The following is a 24,629-nucleotide window of genomic DNA, read 5'->3' as shown; positions in this document are numbered from 1 at the left end:
TCTTTGAATCTCAGCCTCCTAAAGGTAAGAGGTAAGACTAGGACCAAAGGCCATGTGTGATGAGTGAGAATACAATGGAAGGCTGGATGATTGATTTAAAAACATTTATTCCAAGTGCTGGCCATTTATTAAATCTTCGAGCAACTTGTCTCCTCTGTCTGCTGTGGGGATCTGAGTTTTCCATTTCCCAGGTAGAGGTGATAGCCATCCATCTACAGGGGAAATGTCTCCACCCTGCTCTCTACTCTGCAGGCACCAAGAGGGGATAAGCCACATCTATCTAGCAAGTCCAATTGATCTCCATTGACCTGGGTGTCTGATCCTGTCTCTCCAGGTTCCTTGACCTTGATGTTGTCCATTGGATGCTGGTTGATTTCCCTGAGCCTCGCCACTGCGTTTCCTCTAGTGGACATCCTCCTCCTCTCCTTGCTGGCAGTCAGCAGGTTCTCCTTCAGGATGAAGTAGTAGCAGACCCCGTCCGTCAGACAGTTGATGCTGCCCAGACACATGCTGATATGGACGAAGTCTCTGAGGGGGTTGATGACGTTCGGGTCCTCCGTGCGGTTCTTGGCCAGGAAGTAGATGACTGCGGCCACGTGGTAGGGGATGAAGCACAGCAGGAAGGCCACCAGGTTGCTCAGGACGATTTTCACAGACTTGTTGTTCCTCAGCTTATCGTCCAGCGGGTTCAGTCGCCGCATGCCACTCAGGATCTGCATCACGCGCACCGAGAAGAACACCATGGCAACCGTGCTGATTGAGAACACTGTCTCTATGGCGATGATGATCCATTTCTTCTTCCAGGTTTCACTGGAGAACTTCTGGAAACACTTGGTTTCGTTGCCTTTGTGCATTCTGGTGTCGTTGTTGTTTTTGTTGTGGAGCTCATAGACGGGTGTGGTGAAAGCGAAAACCATCACCCACACGGCCAGGCATACCAGGGCAGCCTTCCGTGGTGAGTGCAGACGCTTGCCATTGATTGGAAATCGCAAATAAACATAGCGGTCGCCAGAGATGCACACGATCAGTATGATGCTCCCATAGATGTTGACGAACACCAGGCTCTCCAGGAAGGTGCAGAATCCCATGCTCAAGCCCCAGTTGTGTTCATAGGCGTACATCTTGAAGGGCAGAGAGAAGATGAGAAGGCTGTCGTTGATGATCAGACTGCTGAGGTACACCGTGGACTCAGTCCATCGACGCATCCTGAAGAGGAGGAGCCACAGAGCGGCCAGGTTGAGGGGAAGACCCACCATGAACGTGGGGACATAGACAATCCACTGTATATAGCACACTTTGCTGTCACACAGTACCATTTTACTGCAAACAGAGAGGGAAATACATACACATGAATGTAATTTCACTTATGACTCAATAATTTTTAACCAATACTAGAGGCATCAATCAGGATGGTCACTGTGCAAGAGTAAAGAGATTTATAGGGATAGCTTGGGATTCAGGAACCGCATGCTAGCTGTTAATTAGCTAATTAGCAACTTACAGGACAACAACTGAACACAGAGACATAAAAATGGTATCCACGAGTTCATCTGACTCTGGGGAAGTAGATAAAGAGCCTCATTGACAAAATCCTGAACTATCCCTTTAAGCCGCACTGAAATGTGAATGTAGGCTACATGTTATACTAACTTGAGGGGATATCCTTTAGTAAAGCTCAAGTGCATTGGATAATAATGAACCAACTAATCATTTGGATCACAACTGCCATCTCATAGACTAGGCATAGTGTTACTACCTACTAGGCGACGGTAACTAATTTCATCTTAGTGTACCAGGTTGGAGCTTTTTAGAGGTCCATTACTAAGTGGCAGTACTCAATTCCTCTGTAACCCTATAAAAGGGGAAAGGAATTGGCATTCTTGGAAAGGCATCTTATCTGAGATTCTGGGATGATCTCAAAACGCACACTCCATGTGTCCTCTGTCCTCTCTCTTTAAAACCCATTGGAGGAGAAGGTCAGAGGAGCGAGACATCTGGTTTTCTCATCCAATGAATTTTGAAAAGGAGATGAGGAGAGAGGATGTTAGAAGTTTGAAATTGTGATCTTACCTCGTTTGGGCCAAGTCAAAGCTGGATTACTATATTGTCAAGATGTCCTCAAAGATGAAAGGCTGGCATGAGGCAGCAAGATCAGGTGGGACCATTCTATCCAATGAGAGGGGGAGATACGTGTGAGAACAACAGGCAAAACTCAGATATAAAGTCCTTTCCTTCAAAGTTGATAAAATCCCACGTCAGTCCACCTATATCAGTGCATTTGTAACAAACGAACCATTACGAAATGTATTTTCAATCAAATAAGCCTCACATAGCAAATTAGCAATTAAATGTTTTGTTGACCAAATTTTACACTCTCTCATGGACTTCCATTCCTTACATTGTGGTCTTATTTTTGTTGACAGATTTTGAGATGAGTAAACCTTCTCGCTTCGACTCTTCCTCTCTGGCCACGTGCTGTGTGTGTGTTTGATTGTCATGTTTAAGGGGTTGATGGGAACTACTGTGAAAGTAAAGAAGGCCTATTTATAAAACGGCAACACCAGCCGCTGTCCTTTGTGTTATCGGAACAGAGTTGTGTTTAAAATGTTAGAAAACTACTTCCCGTAGCCTGATACATTAGCTTGTAATTTAGTGGGATAGGCCAATAGTTTACCCTTTTGCAGTATGACTTGTCAGACATTTATCACATGTTCAACTGGTATTGGTAGTTAATTAGATTTGCAGTGAAATCAGTGTGGCATTCATCATAAACTGTGTGCAGTGAACCACTTTTATATAGACTATCTCTCTATTTGCCTGTAGCGACTCATTGTAATCAAGCTATTTGTTGTTTTGTACATTAAATACTTCCCAATCAATGATCAGCACTGTACCATTGCTCATCAAAATCGTTATATGTCACATTAAAGCAATTTTGTATAATTCTATCATTCATTTGGTAGGCCTGTTGGGAACCATCTCTTCGTTTGAAGCTCCTCTTTGTTCCTGTCTAAATCAAGGGGTGTTGTACCGCTTATGTCTATGACTATCATCCCACAGACACAGGGCACAGACATCAGTTCAACGTCTAGTTTTGATTTACATTTGGTTGAGTTGTCAACTAACGTGAATTTAACATGAAATCAACAAAACATTTCATCATGTCAGTCAAATTAAGTTAAAAGTTGGGTGAAAAAAATGAAATTTCCTTATGTTGATGACTTTTTTCATATCTAATCAGTTTTCCACGTTGATTTAACTTTATCACATAGAATTTTCGTGTTGAATTATTGTGGAAATAACATTGATTCAACCCGTTTTTGCCCAGTGGGATGTCACATTAGGTTATAGCCTACCACTGTCCTATCTATGCATATAAATATGTCAGTGTAAGTTTAGTACCATTTTACAACTACAGTTGAAGTCGGAAGATTACAATTAGTAGCATCATAGTGAGCGCTAACAGGGATCTACTGTCCATGGGTTATAAATACAGTTGAAGTTGGAAGTTTACACACACTTAGGTTGGACTCATTAAAACTTGTTTTTCAACCACTCCACAAAATTCTTGTTAATAACAAACTATAGTTTTGGCAAGTCAGTTAGGACATCTACCTTGCGCCTGACACAAGTAATTTCTCCAACAATTGTTTAAAGACAGATTATTTCACTGTATCACAATTCCAGTGGGTAAGAAGTTTACATACACTAAATTGACCGTGCCTTTAAACAGCTTGGGTAATTCCAGAAATTATGTCATGGCTTTAGAAGCTTCCGATAGGCTAATTGACATCATTTGAGTCAATTGGAGGTGTACCTGTGGATGTATTTCAAGGCCTACCGTCAAACTCAGTGCCTCTTTTCTTGACATCATGGGAAAATCAAAAGAAATCAGCCAAGAAAAACAATTGTAGACCTCCACAAGTCTGGTTCATCCTTGGGAGCAATTTCCAAATGCCTGAAGGTACCACGTTCATCTGTACAAACAATAGTATGCAAGTATAAACACCATGGGACTACGCAGTCGTCATACCACTCAGGAAGGAGACACATTCTGTCTCCTAGAGATTAATGTACTTTGGTGCGAAAAGTGCAAATCAATCCCAGAACAACAGCAGAGGACCTTGTGAAGATGCTGGAGGAAACAGGTACAAAAGTATCTACATATAGAGAATAGAGAATGCTATATAAAATGAGTCCGATATCGACATAACCTGAAAGGCTGCTCAGCAAGGAAGAAGCCACTGCTCCAAAACCGCCATAAAAAAAGCCAGACTACGGTTTGCAACTGCACATAGGGAAAAATATCGTACTTATTGGAGAAATGTGCTTTGGTCTGATGAAACAAAAATAGAAATGTTTGCTCATAATGACCATTGTTAAATTCGGAGGGAAAAGTGCAAGTTTGCAAGCCGAAGAACACCATCCCAACCGTGAAGCACGGGGGTGGCAGCATCATGTTGTGGGGGTGCTTTGCTGCAGGAGGGACTGGTGCGCTTCACAAAATAGATGGCATCATGAGGAGGAAAATTATATGGATATATTGAAGCAACATCTCAAGACATCAGTCAGGAAGTTTAAAGCTTGGTCGCAAATGGGTCTTCCAAATGGACAATGACCCCAAGCATACTTCCAAAGTTGTGGCAAAATGGTTTAAGGACAACGAAGTCAAGGTACTAGAGTGGCCATCACAAAGCCTTGGCCTCAATCCTAGAGACAATTTGTGGGAAGAACTGAAAAAGTGTGTGCAAGCAAGGAGGCCTACAAACCTGAGTCAGTTACACCAGCTCTGTCAGGAGGAATGGGCCAAAATTCACCCAACGTATTGTGGGAAGCTTGTGGAAGGCTACCCAAAACGTTTGACTGAGGTTAAACAATTTAAAGGCAATGCTACCAAATACTAATTGAGTGTATGGTAACTTCTGACCCACTGGGAATGTGATGAAAGAAATAAAAGCTGAAATATATCATTCTCTATACTATTATTCTGACATTTCACATTCTTAAAATAAAGTGAATTTTTACTGGGATTAAATGTCTGGAAGTGTGAAAAACTGAGTTTAAATCTATTTGGCTAAGGTATATGTAAACTTCCGACTTCAACTGTATGTCCACTGTTGACATGGAAACAAGGAAATAGTTGCCCACCAAGAGGTTAAAGGAAAACTCCACCCAAAAACAATATTTTGGTGTTTGTTTTATAAGTCCATTGTTGACATAGTCCCAAAAGGTTGTGTAACTTTCAAAACACAGAAATCATCCCTTCCGAGTGGCGCAGCGGTCTAAGGCACTGCATCTCAGTGCAAGAGGCGTCACTACAGACCCTGGCATGATTCCACAACCGGCCGTGATTAGGAGTCCCATAGGGCGTAACAATTGGCCCAGCGTCATCCGGGTTAGGGTTTGGCTGGGGTAGGCCACCATTGTAAATAAGAATGTGTTCTTAATTGACTTGCCTGGTTAAAAAAATATATATTTAAAAAACTCTGTTGCAAAATGCATCATACAAGGGTGATTTAGAGCTACATACCTTGACAACTTGAGTGCTGACAAGCTAAATATTTTGGGACTATGTCAACAATGGGCGAATGAAACAAATACCAAAAGATAGTTTTTGGGTGGAATTATCCTTTAATGCGTGATGGTCTGCTATGACTGTTTATTCAACACCATAAGAAAATGATCAAATACATTGTTTGTTTGCATCCTACTAAGATGAACATTTACTGTATATTAAAGTAATAATGAGTTCAAATCCATTGTTGATATACATACGTTTTTTAAAAACTAATTTGAATGTCGCAGGTTTAAATTTAACATGATGTCTGAACCAATGACTGTATAGGTCTGAACAGTGTGATTTTTCCCCCCTTTGTAGAATGTGCATGAGTTTAAAATGTGTTTCCATTGTTGTAGGGATCATGACATATGAATTTGTCTAGATGATTTACGATTATATGGCACAGTATCTCCCAACAGCATGGCAGAAACCTCAGGTGATTGTAAAGATAGAATTAGGTTAACTAAGGCATGCACAGTGAAGAACTGGGTGCAAAACTCCAGTCCAAAACCATTACAGTAGGCTACTTTAAAAAAACACTCACCGAAATCGCTTGGGATAATTGTCTCCTCTCAACTGGAGCCGAACCTCGTGGCTTTGAGTCCTTGTTTGGTCAAACAGACTTTAACCTACAGTAAATAGCCCATGTCGTGCCAATATGTATTCCTCTGATTGATAGTGAAACCCGTTGTGCACGCTGCTTTCCAAAGAGCACTACACAAACCACACTGGACCTGCAATCTGCTCGAGGCTAGTACCGCTTTGATTGACTAGTTTGCATTGACTAGGTTAAACGAAGCAGTGTATTTCAAATGAAACTACTATAATCAGATATACACATGCAGTAGCTAAAAGAAGACACTCTTCACTTGCTGTGTGTATTCATACCCACCACTTCTGCTTAGGCCACAGACCTGGTTAATCACGCTCAGTTTTTTTTGTATGTAAAACTTTTCACTACCTTTGTTAGATATGTAGGTTAACAGAAGGCGTTTCCCCTTTGACATATATACCTTTCCCACGCAGGTTTGAGGTTTTCATTTCGTCTTTTCTAGAAAGAACCAAGCTGTATATTCAATTGTAAATCTTTTTAATCATGATTCCATCAACTGTCATTGCTCATGCACACATTCACATACGAGTGGGTGACTTTCTAGAAAATAGTCTGAAACAGTGAAATATAATGTCGCTGTTTCGTATAAAGTTGCACTAGAGGGTCCCCAGTAAGGGGACATTTTGAGTACTCTGTCAGGAGCCAATTCAAATTCATGTGTGTGTGTGTGTGTGTTTGAAATATCATTACTAGTGGTGAAATCTAGCTCTCTGGAAACCGCCCCCTTGTTCTTGCCTGAAAGTACAAGTAGACTTTTGACTGTGAAGTCTGTCTGATAATGTAGGCCAGAGAAAAATGTCGTTATGGCATAGAGTCCAGTACATCACCACCACAGCCACATCCTCATTTATTTTCCATCTTCACTTTTCATACTTTGAATGAGTGATCTTCCAGTCATTGTCAAACTAGTCATCATTGCCTGGGCCCCCCATACTTTTTAATGAATCCTCTACAGATCAGTAATCCATATTTGGTCTAGAAAAGCAATTAAGGCCTACTCTACATGTCTCCTGTCACATTTCCTCTCAGCCTAGTGTACAGTGCATTCGGAAAGTATTCATACCCCTTCACTTTTTCCACATTTTGTTACTTTACAGGCTTATTCTAAAATGGATTAAATCGTTTCCCCCCCCCCCCCAAATCAACCTACACACAATACCATATTATAACAAAGAAAAAACTGGTTTTTAGAAATGTTGGGCAAATGTATATAAAAAAAATGTAACATCACATTTACATAGTTATTCAGACCCTTTACTCAGTAATTTGTTAAAGCACCTTTGGCAGCGGTGACAGCCTTGAGTCATCTTGGGTATGTCACAACAAGCTTGGCACACCTGTATTTGGGGCGTTTCTCCCATTCTTCTCTGCAGATCCTCTCTAGATCTGTCAGGTTGGATGGGGAGTGTCTCTGCACACCTACATTCAGGTCTCACCAGAGATGTTCGAACGGGTTCAAGCTCTGGCTGGGCCACTCAAGGTCATTCAGAGACTTGTACCGAAGCTACTCCTGCGTTGTCTTGGCTGTGTGCTTAGGGTCATTGTCCTGTTGGAAGGTAAACATTCGCCCCAGTCAGGTCCTGAGCGCTCTGGAGCTGGTTTTCATCAAGGATCTCTCTGTACTTTACACCGTTCATCTTTCCCCCGATCCTGACTAGTCTCCCGGTCCCTGCCGCTGAAAAACATCCCCACAGTATGACACTGCCACCACCATCCTTCACTGTAGGGATGCTATTGGCCAGGTGATGAGCAATGGCCACTCTACCATAAAGGCCTGATTGCTGGAGTGCTGCAGAGATGGTTGTCCTTCTGGAAGGTTCTCCCATCTCCACAGAGTAACTCTGGAGCTCTGTCAGAGTGACCATTGGGTTCTTGGTCACCTCCCTGACCAAGGCCCTTCTCCTCTGATTGCTCAGTTTGGAACCACCAAGAAGAGTCTTGTTGGCTCCAACCTTCTTCCATTTAATAATGATGGAGGCCACTGTGCTTTTGGGAACCTTCAATGCTGCAGACATTTTTTGGTACCCTTCCCCAGATCTGTGCCTTGACACAATCATGTCTCTGAGCTCTACGGACAATTCCTTTAACCTCATTGCTTGGTTTTTGCTCTGACACGTACTGTGAACTGTAGGACCATTACAGTCCAGGCTGTATCACATCCGGCCGTGGTTGGGAGTCCCATAGGGTGGCGCACAATTGGCACGGCGTCGTCCAGGTTTGACCGGGGTAGGCCATCATTGTAAATAAGAATGTGTTCTTCACTGACTTGCCTAATTAAATTAAGGTAAAACATTTTTTTAAATTAAATAGTCAGGTGTGTGCCTTTCCATATCATGTCCGAATCAATTAAATTTACCACAGGTGGTCCAATCAAGTTGTAGAAACATCTCAAGGAGGATCAATTGAAACTGGATGGGCCTGAGCTCAATTTCAAGTCTCATAGCAAAGGGTCTGAATACTTATGTAAATAAGGTATTTTTAGTATTTTATTTATTTATTTATTTTCATCAATTTTTTTCTAAAAACCTGTTTTTGCTTTGTCATTATGGTATATTGTGTGTAGATTGATGAGGAAATAAAATCATTTGATACATTTTAGTATAAGGCTGTAACGTAACAAAATGTGGAAAAAGTGAAGGGGTCTGAATACTTTCCTAATGCACTGTATGTGTGCATTGTGCAATAGATACAATATACTGAATGTGGTAACACATTTGTCAAATTAATGAAACAAGGTGTAAGCCTAAGGTCATATTTCAAGACCATGTACAACACAGACAGCGATTGAGAGACCTACTGAGTTTTTGTCACCTGCGGTGATACTTGAACTTAACACGATTAACCAAACATTTTGTTTGATTAGCTACTGTACATAACCAAGGAGTTAACACTCCTTGTATCACATTTCCACACAGGCTGCCAAGACTGTGACATTAATAACATGATCCACCTGCCTCCTGTTACAGGAGCAATGGATGCAGGTGGAAGGTAACCAGTAAATTAGGCTTAATTATATTTAATTAACTAATTATCACCAGGGGTTTGCCAATATATTACTCTATTTTTATTTTATTAATCTTTTAATGTCATGTAATATTATCTTATGTTGTTCTTGTCTGTAACTGGTCCTTACTCAGTCATGTGTTTGTACATTTTATGTGGAAACCAGGAAGAGTAGCTGCTGCATGTTCAATAGCTAATGGGGATCCTAATCAATTATAGTGAGCTTCAAATGTATTGGGACAGTGACACATTTTTTGCTGTTTTGGCTCTGTACTCCAGCCTTTTGGATTTGAAATGATACAATGACTATGAGGTTCAAGTGCAGACTGACATTTGAGAGTATTTTCATCCATATCAGGTGAACCTTTTAGAAATTACACCACTTTTTGTACATAGTCCCCCCATTTTAGGGAACCAAAATTATTTGGTCCATCCTAGCAAGCAATGATTATGTTAAGCTTGTAACATTACAAACTTGTTGGATGCGTTTGCTGTTTTTTGTGTGTCAGATAATTTTGTGCCCAGTAGAAAATAATGGTAAATAATGTATTGCGTCAATTTGGAGTCACTTTTACTGTAAATAAGAATAGTATATGTTTCTAAACACTTCTACATTCATGTGGATACCACCATGATTAATACAAAACATCAGCTATGCTGGTTAACGCTGGACCTGATTGAATCCAGGCCTACATTTAACCAATAGTAATGCTTTTTGGTTAGTCAATAGCAGATGGAAATTGTGACTTTAATCTTTAATGATTGTAAGAAACTGTTTTGCACAATAAGATTATTTAACAGATGTGTCTGTTGGGGAGAGGTTTCCCTCTAGTGGATAGATTAGTAAATCAGATCAGGGTAAATTAGGTTTCCCTCTCATGGATAGATTAGTAAATCAGATCAGAATAAATTAGGTTTCCCTCTAGTGGATAGATTAGTAAATCAGATCAGGGTAAATTAGGTTTCCCTCTAGTGGATAGATTAGTAAATCAGATCAGGATAAATTAGGTTTCCCTCTCATGGATAGATTAGTAAATCAGATCAGGATAAATTAGGTTTCCCTCTCATGGATAGATTAGTAAATCAGATCAGAATAAATTAGGTTTCCCTCTCATGGATAGATTAGTAAATCAGATCAGGATAAATTAGGGTTCCCTCTCATGGATAGATTAGTAAATCAGATCAGAATAAATTAGGTTGCCCTCTAGTGGATAGATTAGTAAATCAGATCAGGATAAATTAGGGTTCCCTCTCATGGATAGATTAGTAAATCAGATCAGAATAAATTAGGTCTCCCTCTAGTGGATAGATTAGTAAATCAGATCAGAATAAATTAGGTCTCCCTCTAGTGGATAGATTAGTAAATCAGATCAGGGTAAATTAGGTGTCCCTCTAGTGGATAGATTAGTAAATCAGATCAGGATAAATTAGGTTTTCCTCTCATGGATAGATTAGTAAATCAGATCAGGATAAATGAGGTTTTCCTCTCATGGATAGATTAGTAAATCAGATCAGGATAAATTAGGTTTTCCTCTCATGGATAGATTAGTAAATCAGATCAGGATAAATTAGGTTTTCCTCTCATGGATAGATTAGTAAATCAGATCAGGATAAATTAGATTTTCCTCTCAGGGATAGATTAGTAAATCAGATCAGGATAAATTAGGTTTCCCTCTAGTGGATAGATTAGTAAATCAGATCACGATAAATTAGGTTTCCCTCTAGTGGATAGATTAGTAAATCACATCAGGATAAATTAGGTTTCCCTTTGGTGGATAGATTAGTAAATCAGATCAGGATAAATGAGGTTTTCCTCTCATGGATAGATTAGTAAATCAGATCAGGATAAATTAGGTTTTCCTCTCATGGATAGATGAGTAAATCAGATCAGGATAAATTAGGTTTTCCTCTCATGGATAGATTAGTAAATCAGATCAGGATAAATTAGGTTTTCCTCTCATGGATAGATTAGTAAATCAGATCAGGATAAATTAGGTTTCCCTCTAGTGGATAGATTAGTAAATCAGATCAGAATAAATTAGGTTTCCCTCTAGTGGATAGATTAGTAAATCAGATCAGAATAAATTAGGTTTCCCTCTCATGGATAGATTAGTAAATCAGATCAGAATAAATTAGGTTTCCCTCTCATGGATAGATTAGTAAATCAGATCAGGATAAATTAGGTTTCCCTCTAGTGGATAGATTAGTAAATCAGATCAGAATAAATTAGGTTTCCCTCTCATGGATAGATTAGTAAATCAGATCAGGATAAATTAGGTTTCCCTCTAGTGGATAGATTAGTAAATCAGATCAGAATAAATTAGGTTTCCCTCTCATGGATAGATTAGTAAATCAGATCAGAATAAATTAGGTTTCCCTCTCATGGATAGATTAGTAAATCAGATCAGGATAAATTAGGTTTCCCTCTAGTGGATAGATTAGTAAATCAGATCAGGATAAATTAGGTTTCCCTTTGGTGGATAGATTAGTAAATCAGATCAGAATAAATTAGGTTTCCCTCTAGTGGATAGATTAGTAAATCAGATCAGGATAAATTAGGTTTCCCTTTGGTGGATAGATTAGTGAATCAGATCAGGGTAAATTAGGTTTCCCTCTAGTGGATAGATTAATAAATCAGATCAGGGTAAATTAGGTTTCCCTCTAGTGGATAGATTAATAAATCAGATCAGGATAAATTAGGTTTCCCTCTAGTGGATAGATTAGTAAATCAGATCAGGATAAATTAGGTTTCCCTCTAGTGGATAGATTAGTAAATCAGATCAGGGTAAATTAGGTTTCCCTCTAGTGGATAGATTAGTAAATCAGATCAGGGTAAATTAGGTTTCCCTCTAGTGGATAGATTAGTAAATCAGATCAGGATAAATTAGGTTTCCCTTTGGTGGATATATTAGTAAATCAGATCAGAATAAATTAGGTTTCCCTCTAGTGGATAGATTAGTAAATCAGATCAGGATAAATTAGGTTTCCCTCTAGTGGATAGATTAGTAAATCAGATCAGGATAAATTAGGTTTCCCTCTAGTGGATAGATTAGTAAATCAGATCAGGATAAATTAGGTTTCCCTCTCATGGATAGATCAGTAAATCAGATCAGGGTAAATTAGGTTTCCCTCTAGTGGATAGATTAGTAAAACAGATCAGGATAAATTAGGTTTCCCTTTGGTGGATAGATTAGTAAATCAGATCAGAATAAATTAGGTTTCCCTCTCATGGATAGATTAGTAATCAGATCAGGGTAAATTAGGTTTCCCTCTATTGGATAGATTAGTAAATCAGATCAGGATAAATTAGGTTTCCCTCTCATGGATAGATTAGTAAATCAGATCAGGGTAAATTAGGTTTCCCTCTAGTGGATAGATTAGTAAATCAGATCAGGATAAATTAGGTTTCCCTTTGGTGGATAGATTAGTAAATCAGATCAGAATAAATTAGGTTTCCCTCTCATGGATAGATTAGTAAATCAGATCAGGGTAAATTAGGTTTCCCTCTAGTGGATAGATTAGTAAATCAGATCAGGATAAATTCGGTTTTTCTCTCATGGATAGATTAGTAAATCAGATCAGGATAAATTAGGTCTCCCTCTAGTGGATAGATTAGTAAATCAGATCAGGATAAATTAGGTTTCCCTCTCATGGATAGATTAGTAAATCAGATCAGGGTAAATTAGGTTTCCCTCTAGTGGATAGATTAGTAAATCAGATCAGGATAAATTAGGTTTCCCTCTAGTGGATAGATTAGTAAATCAGATCAGGATAAATTAGGTTTCCCTCTAGTGGATAGATTAGTAAATCAGATCAGGGTAAATTAGGTTTCCCTCTAGTGGATAGATTAATAAATCAGATCAGAATAAATTAGGTTTCCCTTTGGTGGACAGATTAGTAAATCAGATCAGGGTAAATTAGGTTTCCCTCTCATGGATAGATTAGTAAATCAGATCAGAATAAATTAGGTTTCCCTCTCATGGATAGATTAGTAAATCAGATCAGAATAAATTAGGTTTCCCTCTCATGGATAGATTAGTAAATCAGATCAGAATAAATTAGGTTTCCCTCTAGTAGATAGATTAGTAAATCAGATCAGAATAAATTAGGTTTCCCTTTGGTGGATAGATTAGTAAATAAGATCAGAATAAATTAGGTTTCCCTCTAGTGGATAGATTAGTAAATCAGATCAGGGTAAATTAGGTTTCCCTCTAGTGGATAGATTAGTAAATCAGATCAGGATAAATTAGGTTTCCCTTTGGTGGATAGATTAGTAAATCAGATCAGAATAAATTAGGTTTCCCTTTGGTGGATAGATTAGTAAATCAGATCAGGGTAAATTAGGTTTCCCTCTAGTGGATAGATTAATAAATCAGATCAGAATAAATTAGGTTTCCCTCTCATGGATAGATTAGTAAATCAGATCAGGGTAAATTAGGTTTCCCTCTAGTGGATAGATTAGTAAATCAGATCAGGATAAATTAGGTTTCCCTCTCATGGATAGATTAGTAAATCAGATCAGGGTAAATTAGGTTTCCCTCTAGTGGATAGATTAGTAAATCAGATCAGGGTAAATTAGGTTTCCCTCTAGTGGATAGATTAGTAAATCAGATCAGGATAAATTAGGTTTCCCTCTAGTGGATAGATTAGTAAATCAGATCAGGATAAATTAGGTTTCCCTCTCATGGATAGATTAGTAAATCAGATCAGGGTAAATTAGGTTTCCCTCTAGTGGATAGATTAGTAAATCAGATCAGGATAAATTAGGTTTTCCTCTCATGGATAGATTAGTAAATCAGATCAGGATAAATTAGGTTTCCCTCTAGTGGATAGATTAGTAAATCAGATCAGGATAAATTAGGTTTCCCTTTGGTGGATAGATTAGTAAATCAGATCAGAATAAATTAGGTTTCCTCTAGTGGATAGATTAGTAAATCAGATCAGGGTAAATTAGGTTTCCCTCTCATGGATAGATTAGTAAATCAGATCAGGATAAATTAGGTTTCCCTTTGGTGGATAGATTAGTAAATCAGATCAGAATAAATTAGGTCTCCCTCTAGTGGATAGATTAATAAATCAGATCAGAATAAATTAGGTTTCCCTTTGGTGGACAGATTAGTAAATCAGATCAGAATAAATTAGGTTTCCCTTTGGTGGACAGATTAGTAAATCAGATCAGAATAAATTAGGTTTCCCTCTAGTGGATAGATTAATAAATCAGATCAGAATAAATTAGGTTTCCCTTTGGTGGACAGATTAGTAAATCAGATCAGAATAAATTAGGTTTCCCTCTAGTGGATATATTAGTAAATCAGATCAGGGTAAATTAGGTTTCCCTCTAGTGGATAGATTAGTAAATCAGATCAGGGTAAATTAGGTTTCCCTCTAGTGGATAGATTAGTAAATCAGATCAGGATAAATTAGGTTTCCCTCTAGTGGATAGATTAGTAAATCAGATCAGAATAAATTAGGTTTCCCTCTCATGGATAGATTAGTAAATCAGATCAGAATAAATTAGGTTTCCCTCTCATGGATAGATTAGTAAATCAGATCAGAATAAATTAGGTTTCCCTCTAGTGGATAGATTAGTAAATCAGATCAGGGTAAATTAGGTTTCCCTCTAGTGGATAGATTAGTAAATCAGATCAGGGTAAATTAGGTTTCCCTTTGGTGGATAGATTAGTAAATCAGATCAGGGTAAATTAGGTTTCCCTCTAGTGGATAGATTAGTAAATCAGATCAGAATAAATTAGGTTTTCCTCTCATGGATAGATTAGTAAATCAGATCAGAATAAATTAGGTTTCCCTCTAGTGGATAGATTAGTAAATCAGATCAGGGTAAATTAGGTTTCCCTCTAGTGGATAGATTAATAAATCAGATCAGGATAAATTAGGTTTCCCTCTCATGGATAGATTAGTAAATCAGATCAGAATAAATTAGGTTTCCCTCTCATGGATAGATTAGTAAATCAGATCAGAATAAATTAGGTTTCCCTCTCATGGATAGATTAGTAAATCAGATCAGAATAAATTAGGTTTCCCTCTAGTGGATAGATTAGTAAATCAGATCAGAATAAATTAGGTTTCCTCTCATGGATAGATTAGTAAATCAGATCAGAATAAATTAGGTTTCCCTCTAGTGGATAGATTAGTAAATCAGATGAGGGTAAATTAGGTTTCCCTCTAGTGGATAGATTAGTAAATCAGATCAGAATAAATTAGGTTTCCTCTCATGGATAGATTAGTAAATCAGATCAGGGTAAATTAGGTTTCCCTCTCATGGATAGATTAGTAAATCAGATCAGGGTAAATTAGGTTTCCCTCTAGTGGATAGATTAGTAAATCAGATCAGGATAAATTAGGTTTTCCTCTCATGGATAGATTAGTAAATCAGATCAGGGCAAATTAGGTTTCCCTCTAGTGGATAGATTAATAAATCAGATCAGGATAAATTAGGTTTTCCTCTCATGGATAGATTAGTAAATCAGATCAGGATAAATTAGGTCTCCCTCTAGTGGATAGATTAGTAAATCAGATCAGGATAAATTAGGTTTTCCTCTCATGGATAGATTAGTAAATCAGATCAGGATAAATTAGGTTTCCCTCTAGTGGATAGATTAGTAAATCAGATCAGAATAAATTAGGTCTCCCTCTAGTGGATAGATTAGTAAATCAGATCAGGGTAAATTAGGTCTCCCTCTAGTGGATAGATTAGTAAATCAGATCAGAATAAATTAGGTTTCCCTCTAGTAGATAGATTAGTAAATCAGATCAGAATAAATTAGGTCTCCCTCTAGTGGATAGATTAGTAAATCAGATCAGGGTAAATTAGGTTTCCCTCTAGTGGATAGATTAGTAAATCAGATCAGAATAAATTAGGTCTCCCTCTAGTGGATAGATTAGTAAATCAGATCAGGGTAAATTAGGTTTCCCTCTAGTGGATAGATTAGTAAATCAGATCAGAATAAATTAGGTTTTCCTCTCATGGATAGATTAGTAAATCAGATCAGGATAAATTAGGTCTCCCTCTAGTGGATAGATTAGTAAATCAGATCAGAATAAATTAGGTTTCCCTCTAGTGGATAGATTAGTAAATCAGATCAGGGTAAATTAGGTTTCCCTCTAGTGGATAGATTAATAAATCAGATCAGAATAAATTAGGTTTCCCTCTAGTGGATAGATTAGTAAATCAGATCAGAATAAATTAGGTTTCCCTCTAGTAGATAGATTAGTAAATCAGATCAGAATAAATTAGGTTTCCCTCTAGTGGATAGATTAGTAAATAAGATCAGAATAAATTAGGTTTCCCTCTAGTGGATAGATTAGTAAATCAGATCAGAATAAATTAGGTTTCCCTCTCATGGATAGATTAGTAAATCAGATCAGAATAAATTAGGTTTCCCTCTAGTGGATAGATTAGTAAATCAGATGAGGGTAAATTAGGTTTCCCTCTAGTGGATAGATTAGTAAATCAGATCAGAATAAATTAGGTTTCCCTCTCATGGATAGATTAGTGAATCAGATCAGGGTAAATTAGGTGTCCCTCTAGTGGATAGATTAGTAAATCAGATCAGGATAAATTAGGTTTTCCTCTCATGGATAGATTAGTAAATCAGATCAGGATAAATTAGGTCTCCCTCTAGTGGATAGATTAGTAAATCAGATCAGGATAAATTAGGTTTTCCTCTCATGGATAGATTAGTAAATCAGATCAGGGCAAATTAGGTTTCCCTCTAGTGGATAGATTAATAAATCAGATCAGGATAAATTAGGTTTTCCTCTCATGGATAGATTAGTAAATCAGATCAGGATAAATTAGGTCTCCCTCTAGTGGATAGATTAGTAAATCAGATCAGGATAAATTAGGTTTCCCTTTGGTGGATAGATTAGTAAATCAGATCAGAATAAATTAGGTTTCCTCTAGTGGATAGATTAGTAAATCAGATCAGGGTAAATTAGGTTTCCCTCTCATGGATAGATTAGTAAATCAGATCAGGATAAATTAGGTTTCCCTTTGGTGGATAGATTAGTAAATCAGATCATAATAAATTAGGTCTCCTCTAGTGGATAGATTAATAAATCAGATCAGAATAAATTAGGTTTCCTTTGGTGGACAGATTAGTAAATCAGATCAGAATAAATTAGGTTTCCCTTTGGTGGACAGATTAGTAAATCAGATCAGAATAAATTAGGTTTCCCTCTAGTGGATATATTAGTAAATCAGATCAGGGTAAATTAGGTTTCCCTCTAGTGGATAGATTAGTAAATCAGATCTGGGTAAATTAGGTTTCCCTCTAGTGGATAGATTAGTAAATCAGATCAGGGTAAATTAGGTTTCCCTCTAGTGGATAGATTAATAAATCAGATCAGGATAAATTAGGTTTCCCTCTCATGGATAGATTAGTAAATCAGATCAGAATAAATTAGGTTTCCCTCTCATGGATAGATTAGTAAATCAGATCAGAATAAATTAGGTTTCCCTCTAGTGGATAGATTAGTAAATCAGATCAGGGTAAATTAGGTTTCCCTCTAGTGGATAGATTAGTAAATCAGATCAGGGTAAATTAGGTTTCCCTTTGGTGGATAGATTAGTAAATCAGATCAGGGTAAATTAGGTTTCCCTCTAGTGGATAGATTAGTAAATCAGATCAGAATAAATTAGGTTTTCCTCTCATGGATAGATTAGTAAATCAGATCAGAATAAATTAGGTTTCCCTCTAGTGGATAGATTAGTAAATCAGATCAGGGTAAATTAGGTTTCCCTCTAGTGGATAGATTAATAAATCAGATCAGGATAAATTAGGTTTCCCTCTCATGGATAGATTAGTAAATCAGATCAGAATAAATTAGGTTTCCCTCTCATGGATAGATTAGTAAATCAGATCAGAATAAATTAGGTTTCCCTCTCATGGATAGATTAGTAAATCAGATCAGAATAAATTAGGTTTCCCTCTAGTGGATAGATTAGTAAATCAGATCAGAATAAATTAGGTTTCCCTCTCATGGATAGATTAGTAAATCAGATCAGAATAAATTAGGTTTCCCTCTAGTGGATAGATTAGTAAATCAGATGAGGGTAAATTAGGTTTCCCTCTAGTGGATAGATTAGTAAATCAGATCAGAATAAATTAGGTTTCCCTCTCATGGATAGATTAGTAAATCAGATCAGGGTAAATTAGGTTTCCCTCTCATGGATAGATTAGTAAATCAGATCAGGGTAAATTAGGTTTCCCTCTAGTGGATAGATTAGTAAATCAGATCAGGATAAATTAGGTTTTCCTCTCATGGATAGATTAGTAAATCAGATCAGGATAAATTAGGTCTCCCTCTAGTGGATAGATTAGTAAATCAGATCAGGATAAATTAGGTTTTCCTCTCATGGATAGATTAGTAAATCAGATCAGGGCAAATTAGGTTTCCCTCTAGTGGATAGATTAGTAAATCAGATCAGGATAAATTAGGTTTTCCTCTCATGGATAGATTAGTAAATCAGATCAGGATAAATTAGGTTTCCTCTAGTGGATAGATTAGTAAATCAGATCAGAATAAATTAGGTCTCCCTCTAGTGGATAGATTAGTAAATCAGATCAGGGTAAATTAGGTCTCCCTCTAGTGGATAGATTAGTAAATCAGATCAGAATAAATTAGGTTTCCCTCTAGTAGATAGATTAGTAAATCAGATCAGAATAAATTAGGTCTCCCTCTAGTGGATAGATTAGTAAATCAGATCAGGGTAAATTAGGTTTCCCTCTAGTGGATAGATTAGTAAATCAGATCAGAATAAATTAGGTTTCCCTCTAGTGGATAGATTAGTAAATCAGATCAGGGTAAATTAGGTTTCCCTCTAGTGGATAGATTAGTAAATCAGATCAGAATAAATTAGGTTTCCCTCTCATGGATAGATTAGTAAATCAGATCAGAATAAATTAGGTTTCCCTCTAGTGGATAGATTAGTAAATCAGATCAGAATAAATTAGGTTTCCCTCTAGTAGATAGATTAGTAAATCAGATCAGAGTAAATTAGGTTTCCCTCTAGTAGATAGATTAGTAAATCAGATCAGAATAAATTAGGTTTCCCTCTAGTGGATAGATTAGTAAATCAGATCAGAATAAATTAGGTTTCCCTCTAGTAGATAGATTAGTAAATCAGATCAGAATAAATTAGGTTTCCCTCTAGTGGATAGATTAGTAAATAAGATCAGAATAAATTAGGTTTCCCTCTAGTGGATAGATTAGTAAATCAGATCAGAATAAATTAGGTTTCCCTCTCATGGATAGATTAGTAAATCAGATCAGAATAAATTAGGTTTCCCTCTAGTGGATAGATTAGTAAATCAGATGAGGGTAAATTAGGTTTCCCTCTAGTGGATAGATTAGTAAATCAGATCAGAATAAATTAGGTTTCCCTCTCATGGATAGATTAGTGAATCAGATCAGGGTAAATTAGGTGTCCCTCTAGTGGATAGATTAGTAAATCAGATCAGGATAAATTAGGTTTTCCTCTCATGGATAGATTAGTAAATCAGATCAGGATAAATTAGGTCTCCCTCTAGTGGATAGATTAGTAAATCAGATCAGGATAAATTAGGTTTTCCTCTCATGGATAGATTAGTAAATCAGATCAGGGCAAATTAGGTTTCCCTCTAGTGGATAGATTAGTAAATCAGATCAGGATAAATTAGGTTTTCCTCTCATGGATAGATTAGTAAATCAGATCAGGATAAATTAGGTTTCCCTCTAGTGGATAGATTAGTAAATCAGATCAGGATAAATTAGGTTTCCCTTTGGTGGATAGATTAGTAAATCAGATCAGAATAAATTAGGTTTCCTCTAGTGGATAGATTAGTAAATCAGATCAGGGTAAATTAGGTTTCCCTCTCATGGATAGATTAGTAAATCAGATCAGGATAAATTAGGTTTCCCTTTGGTGGATAGATTAGTAAATCAGATCAGAATAAATTAGGTCTCCCTCTAGTGGATAGATTAATAAATCAGATCAGAATAAATTAGGTTTCCCTTTGGTGGACAGATTAGTAAATCAGATCAGAATAAATTAGGTTTCCCTTTGGTGGACAGATTAGTAAATCAGATCAGAATAAATTAGGTTTCCCTCTAGTGGATAGATTAATAAATCAGATCAGAATAAATTAGGTTTCCCTTTGGTGGACAGATTAGTAAATCAGATCAGAATAAATTAGGTTTCCCTCTAGTGGATATATTAGTAAATCAGATCAGAATAAATTAGGTTTCCCTCTAGTGGATAGATTAGTAAATCAGATCAGGGTAAATTAGGTTTCCCTCTAGTGGATAGATTAGTAAATCAGATCAGGGTAAATTAGGTTTCCCTCTAGTGGATAGATTAATAAATCAGATCAGGATAAATTAGGTTTCCCTCTCATGGATAGATTAGTAAATCAGATCAGAATAAATTAGGTTTCCCTCTCATGGATAGATTAGTAAATCAGATCAGAATAAATTAGGTTTCCCTCTAGTGGATAGATTAGTAAATCAGATCAGGGTAAATTAGGTTTCCCTCTAGTGGATAGATTAGTAAATCAGATCAGGGTAAATTAGGTTTCCCTTTGGTGGATAGATTAGTAAATCAGATCAGGGTAAATTAGGTTTCCCTCTAGTGGATAGATTAGTAAATCAGATCAGGGTAAATTAGGTTTCCCTCTCATGGATAGATTAGTAAATCAGATCAGAATAAATTAGGTTTCCCTCTAGTGGATAGATTAGTAAATCAGATCAGGGTAAATTAGGTTTCCCTCTAGTGGATAGATTAGTAAATCAGATCAGGGTAAATTAGGTTTCCCTCTAGTGGATAGATTAGTAAATCAGATCAGGATAAATTAGGTTTCCCTCTCATGGATAGATTAGTAAATCAGATCAGGATAAATTAGGTTTCCCTCTCATGGATAGATTAGTAAATCAGATCAGGGTAAATTAGGTTTCCCTCTAGTGGATAGATTAGTAAATCAGATCAGGATAAATTAGGTTTCCCTCTCATGGATAGATTAGTAAATCAGATCAGAATAAATTAGGTTTCCCTCTCATGGATAGATTAGTAAATCAGATCAGAATAAATTAGGTTTCCCTCTAGTGGATAGATTAGTAAATCAGATGAGGGTAAATTAGGTTTCCCTCTAGTGGATAGATTAGTAAATCAGATCAGGATAAATTAGGTTTTCCTCTCATGGATAGATTAGTAAATCAGATCAGGATAAATTAGGTTTCCCTCTAGTGGATAGATTAGTAAATCAGATCAGGATAAATTCGGTTTTCCTCTCATGGATAGATTAGTAAATCAGATCAGGATAAATTAGGTCTCCCTCTAGTGGATAGATTAGTAAATCAGATCAGGATAAATTAGGTTTTCCTCTCATGGATAGATTAGTAAATCAGATCAGGGCAAATTAGGTTTCCCTCTAGTGGATAGATTAGTAAATCAGATCAGGATAAATTAGGTTTTCCTCTCATGGATAGATTAGTAAATCAGATCAGGATAAATTAGGTTTCCCTCTAGTGGATAGATTAGTAAATCAGATCAGGATAAATTAGGTTTCCCTTTGGTGGATAGATTAGTAAATCAGATCAGAATAAATTAGGTTTCCTCTAGTGGATAGATTAGTAAATCAGATCAGGGTAAATTAGGTTTCCCTCTCATGGATAGATTAGTAAATCAGATCAGGATAAATTAGGTTTCCCTTTGGTGGATAGATTAGTAAATCAGATCAGAATAAATTAGGTCTCCCTCTAGTGGATAGATTAATAAATCAGATCAGAATAAATTAGGTTTCCCTTTGGTGGACAGATTAGTAAATCAGATCAGAATAAATTAGGTTTCCCTTTGGTGGACAGATTAGTAAATCAGATCAGAATAAATTAGGTTTCCCTCTAGTGGATAGATTAATAAATCAGATCAGAATAAATTAGGTTTCCTTTGGTGGACAGATTAGTAAATCAGATCAGAATAAATTAGGTTTCCCTCTAGTGGATATATTAGTAAATCAGATCAGGGTAAATTAGGTTTCCCTCTAGTGGATAGATTAGTAAATCAGATCTGGGTAAATTAGGTTTCCCTCTAGTGGATAGATTAGTAAATCAGATCAGGGTAAATTAGGTTTCCCTCTAGTGGATAGATTAATAAATCAGATCAGAATAAATTAGGTTTCCCTCTCATGGATAGATTAGTAAATCAGATCAGAATAAATTAGGTTTCCCTCTCATGGATAGATTAGTAAATCAGATCAGAATAAATTAGGTTTCCCTCTAGTGGATAGATTAGTAAATCAGATCAGGGTAAATTAGGTTTCCCTCTAGTGGATAGATTAGTAAATCAGATCAGGGTAAATTAGGTTTCCCTTTGGTGGATAGATTAGTAAATCAGATCAGGGTAAATTAGGTTTCCCTCTAGTGGATAGATTAGTAAATCAGATCAGAATAAATTAGGTTTTCCTCTCATGGATAGATTAGTAAATCAGATCAGAATAAATTAGGTTTCCCTCTAGTGGATAGATTAGTAAATCAGATCAGGGTAAATTAGGTTTCCCTCTAGTGGATAGATTAATAAATCAGATCAGGATAAATTAGGTTTCCCTCTCATGGATAGATTAGTAAATCAGATGAGGGTAAATTAGGTTTCCCTCTAGTGGATAGATTAGTAAATCAGATCAGAATAAATTAGGTTTCCCTCTAGTGGATAGATTAGTAAATCAGATGAGGGTAAATTAGGTTTCCCTCTAGTGGATAGATTAGTAAATCAGATCAGAATAAATTAGGTTTCCCTCTCATGGATAGATTAGTAAATCAGATCAGAATAAATTAGGTTTCCCTCTAGTGGATAGATTAGTAAATCAGATGAGGGTAAATTAGGTTTCCCTCTAGTGGATAGATTAGTAAATCAGATCAGGGTAAATTAGGTTTCCCTCTAGTGGATAGATTAATAAATCAGATCAGGATAAATTAGGTTTCCCTCTAGTGGATAGATTAGTAAATCAGATCAGGGTAAATTAGGTTTCCCTCTAGTGGATAGATTAGTAAATCATATTAGGATAAATTAGGTTTACCTCTAGTGGGCAGATTAGTAAATCAGATAAGGGATAAGTGAGGTTTCCCTCTAGTGGATATATTAGTAAATCAGATTAGAACAGATTAGCTTTCCCTCGTGTGAATAGATTAGTAATCAGATTAGGATAAATGAGATTTCGCTCTAGTGAATAGATTAGTATATCAGATTAGAATAAATTAGATTTCTCTCTAGTAGATAGATTAGTAAATCAGATTAGGATAAATGGGAGTGACAATCCCTCATATTAGTAGGGGAGAGTGGGGTAAATTGTGCAAAAGGGTTCAATTGTGCTAAAGGGGTAAATTGAGCCAAAGGGGTAAATTGAGGGTCCCTTCCCACTGGGCACAGACGTCAGTTTAAAGAAAACGTTACGTATAAAGTGTGTGTTAGGTGTTAAATCTGTATTCAAATTTGCTTAAAATTAGAGGATTGTGATTGTGTTGAATTGTGTTTTGGAAATAAAGAAGACATTTAAAAAGGTAGTGGAAATATTTAATTCAGTACAGAAATGTGTAGGCGGCTTAATTTACCCTTTCCCGTTGTGCCACTCAACCACTTGCTTTGGACAAGCTATGTTTGTTAGAAAGAATACTACATTTCCCTTGATGGAGTGATTCTGAATGTAAAAATGGCTCAACTAAGCCCACTCTCCCTTACAGCTTTGACTGAGTTTAATTATTTCAGTCCCTTGTGAGGTGAAACACTAGCAAGCATCTCTCTCTCTCTCTCTCTCTCTCTCTCTCTCTCTCTCTCTCTCTCTCTCTCTCTCTCTCTCTCTCTCTCTCTCTCTCTCTCTCTCTCTCTCTCTCTCTCTCTCTCTCTCTCTCTCTCTCTCTCTCTCTCTCTCTCTCTCTCTCTCCTCTTCCTCCCCACTTCTCACCCATAAAAAAAGCTGATACGACACTTCAGCCAGAGGAGTTGATATACATTATGACTGAGTCCATAAAAGCACTTTGTAGACATGTTCTATCCTGGAGCATAAGTTAATAGTTAACCAGTAGGTGTCATATTATTCTCAACAGGCTTCAGGTGTGGAATTTTAACAATGCCTTGAGCAGGCAGATTAAATCCATCGCTCGACTCAGATAACCACACTGTGGTTGGAGTTTACAAACGGCACTCTTAACCTGTGAACTAGAAAGACAGGGCTTGGAGAGTGAGAGCAGAAATATGTCCAACCAGGTTACACAATACTGCATCCTCAGGGAGGGACATATTGCATACCTCAGATGTCTGACTTGAGCTCAAGGAAAATTCTCAGTGGACAAAACGCATTCCGCCCCGAAACCCATCATCTCTCTCTCTCTCTCTCTCTCTCTCTCTCTCTCTCTCTCTCTCTCTCTCTCTCTCTCTCTCTCTCTCTCTCTCTCTCTCGCTCTCTC

At 37.0% G+C, this 24,629-nt stretch overlaps 1 protein-coding gene across 3 annotated transcripts; it reads right to left on the bottom strand.

Moving 5' to 3' along the window:
• Nucleotides 1–90: 90 nt before the first annotated feature.
• LOC118391970 (lysophosphatidic acid receptor 6-like) lies at nt 91–6,492 on the bottom strand. Of its 3 annotated transcripts, none has more exons than XM_035783628.2 (3): nt 6,449–6,492; nt 2,071–2,166; nt 91–1,320 (listed from the first exon to the last, which is right to left on the bottom strand). In XM_035783628.2, the coding sequence occupies exon 3, from the start codon at nt 1,314–1,316 to the stop codon at nt 213–215; it is 1,104 nt and encodes a 367-aa protein (XP_035639521.1). In that variant the 5' UTR covers nt 1,317–1,320; nt 2,071–2,166; nt 6,449–6,492; the 3' UTR covers nt 91–212. The 3 variants fall into 3 exon arrangements, with proteins under 3 accessions (XP_035639521.1, XP_035639436.1, XP_035639597.1); XM_035783543.2 differs by lacking the exon at nt 6,449–6,492 and adding an exon at nt 6,105–6,442; XM_035783704.2 differs by lacking the exon at nt 6,449–6,492 and adding an exon at nt 6,105–6,442 and having other exon boundaries at nt 91–1,206.
• Nucleotides 6,493–24,629: the final 18,137 nt, after the last annotated feature.

The sequence above is a fragment of the Oncorhynchus keta genome, chromosome 1 (assembly GCF_023373465.1).
Source record: "Oncorhynchus keta strain PuntledgeMale-10-30-2019 chromosome 1, Oket_V2, whole genome shotgun sequence".
NCBI lineage: Eukaryota > Metazoa > Chordata > Actinopteri > Salmoniformes > Salmonidae > Oncorhynchus > Oncorhynchus keta.
Note: the sequence above shows the minus strand (reverse complement) of the source record. Positions and strands in the feature narration are given on the sequence as shown.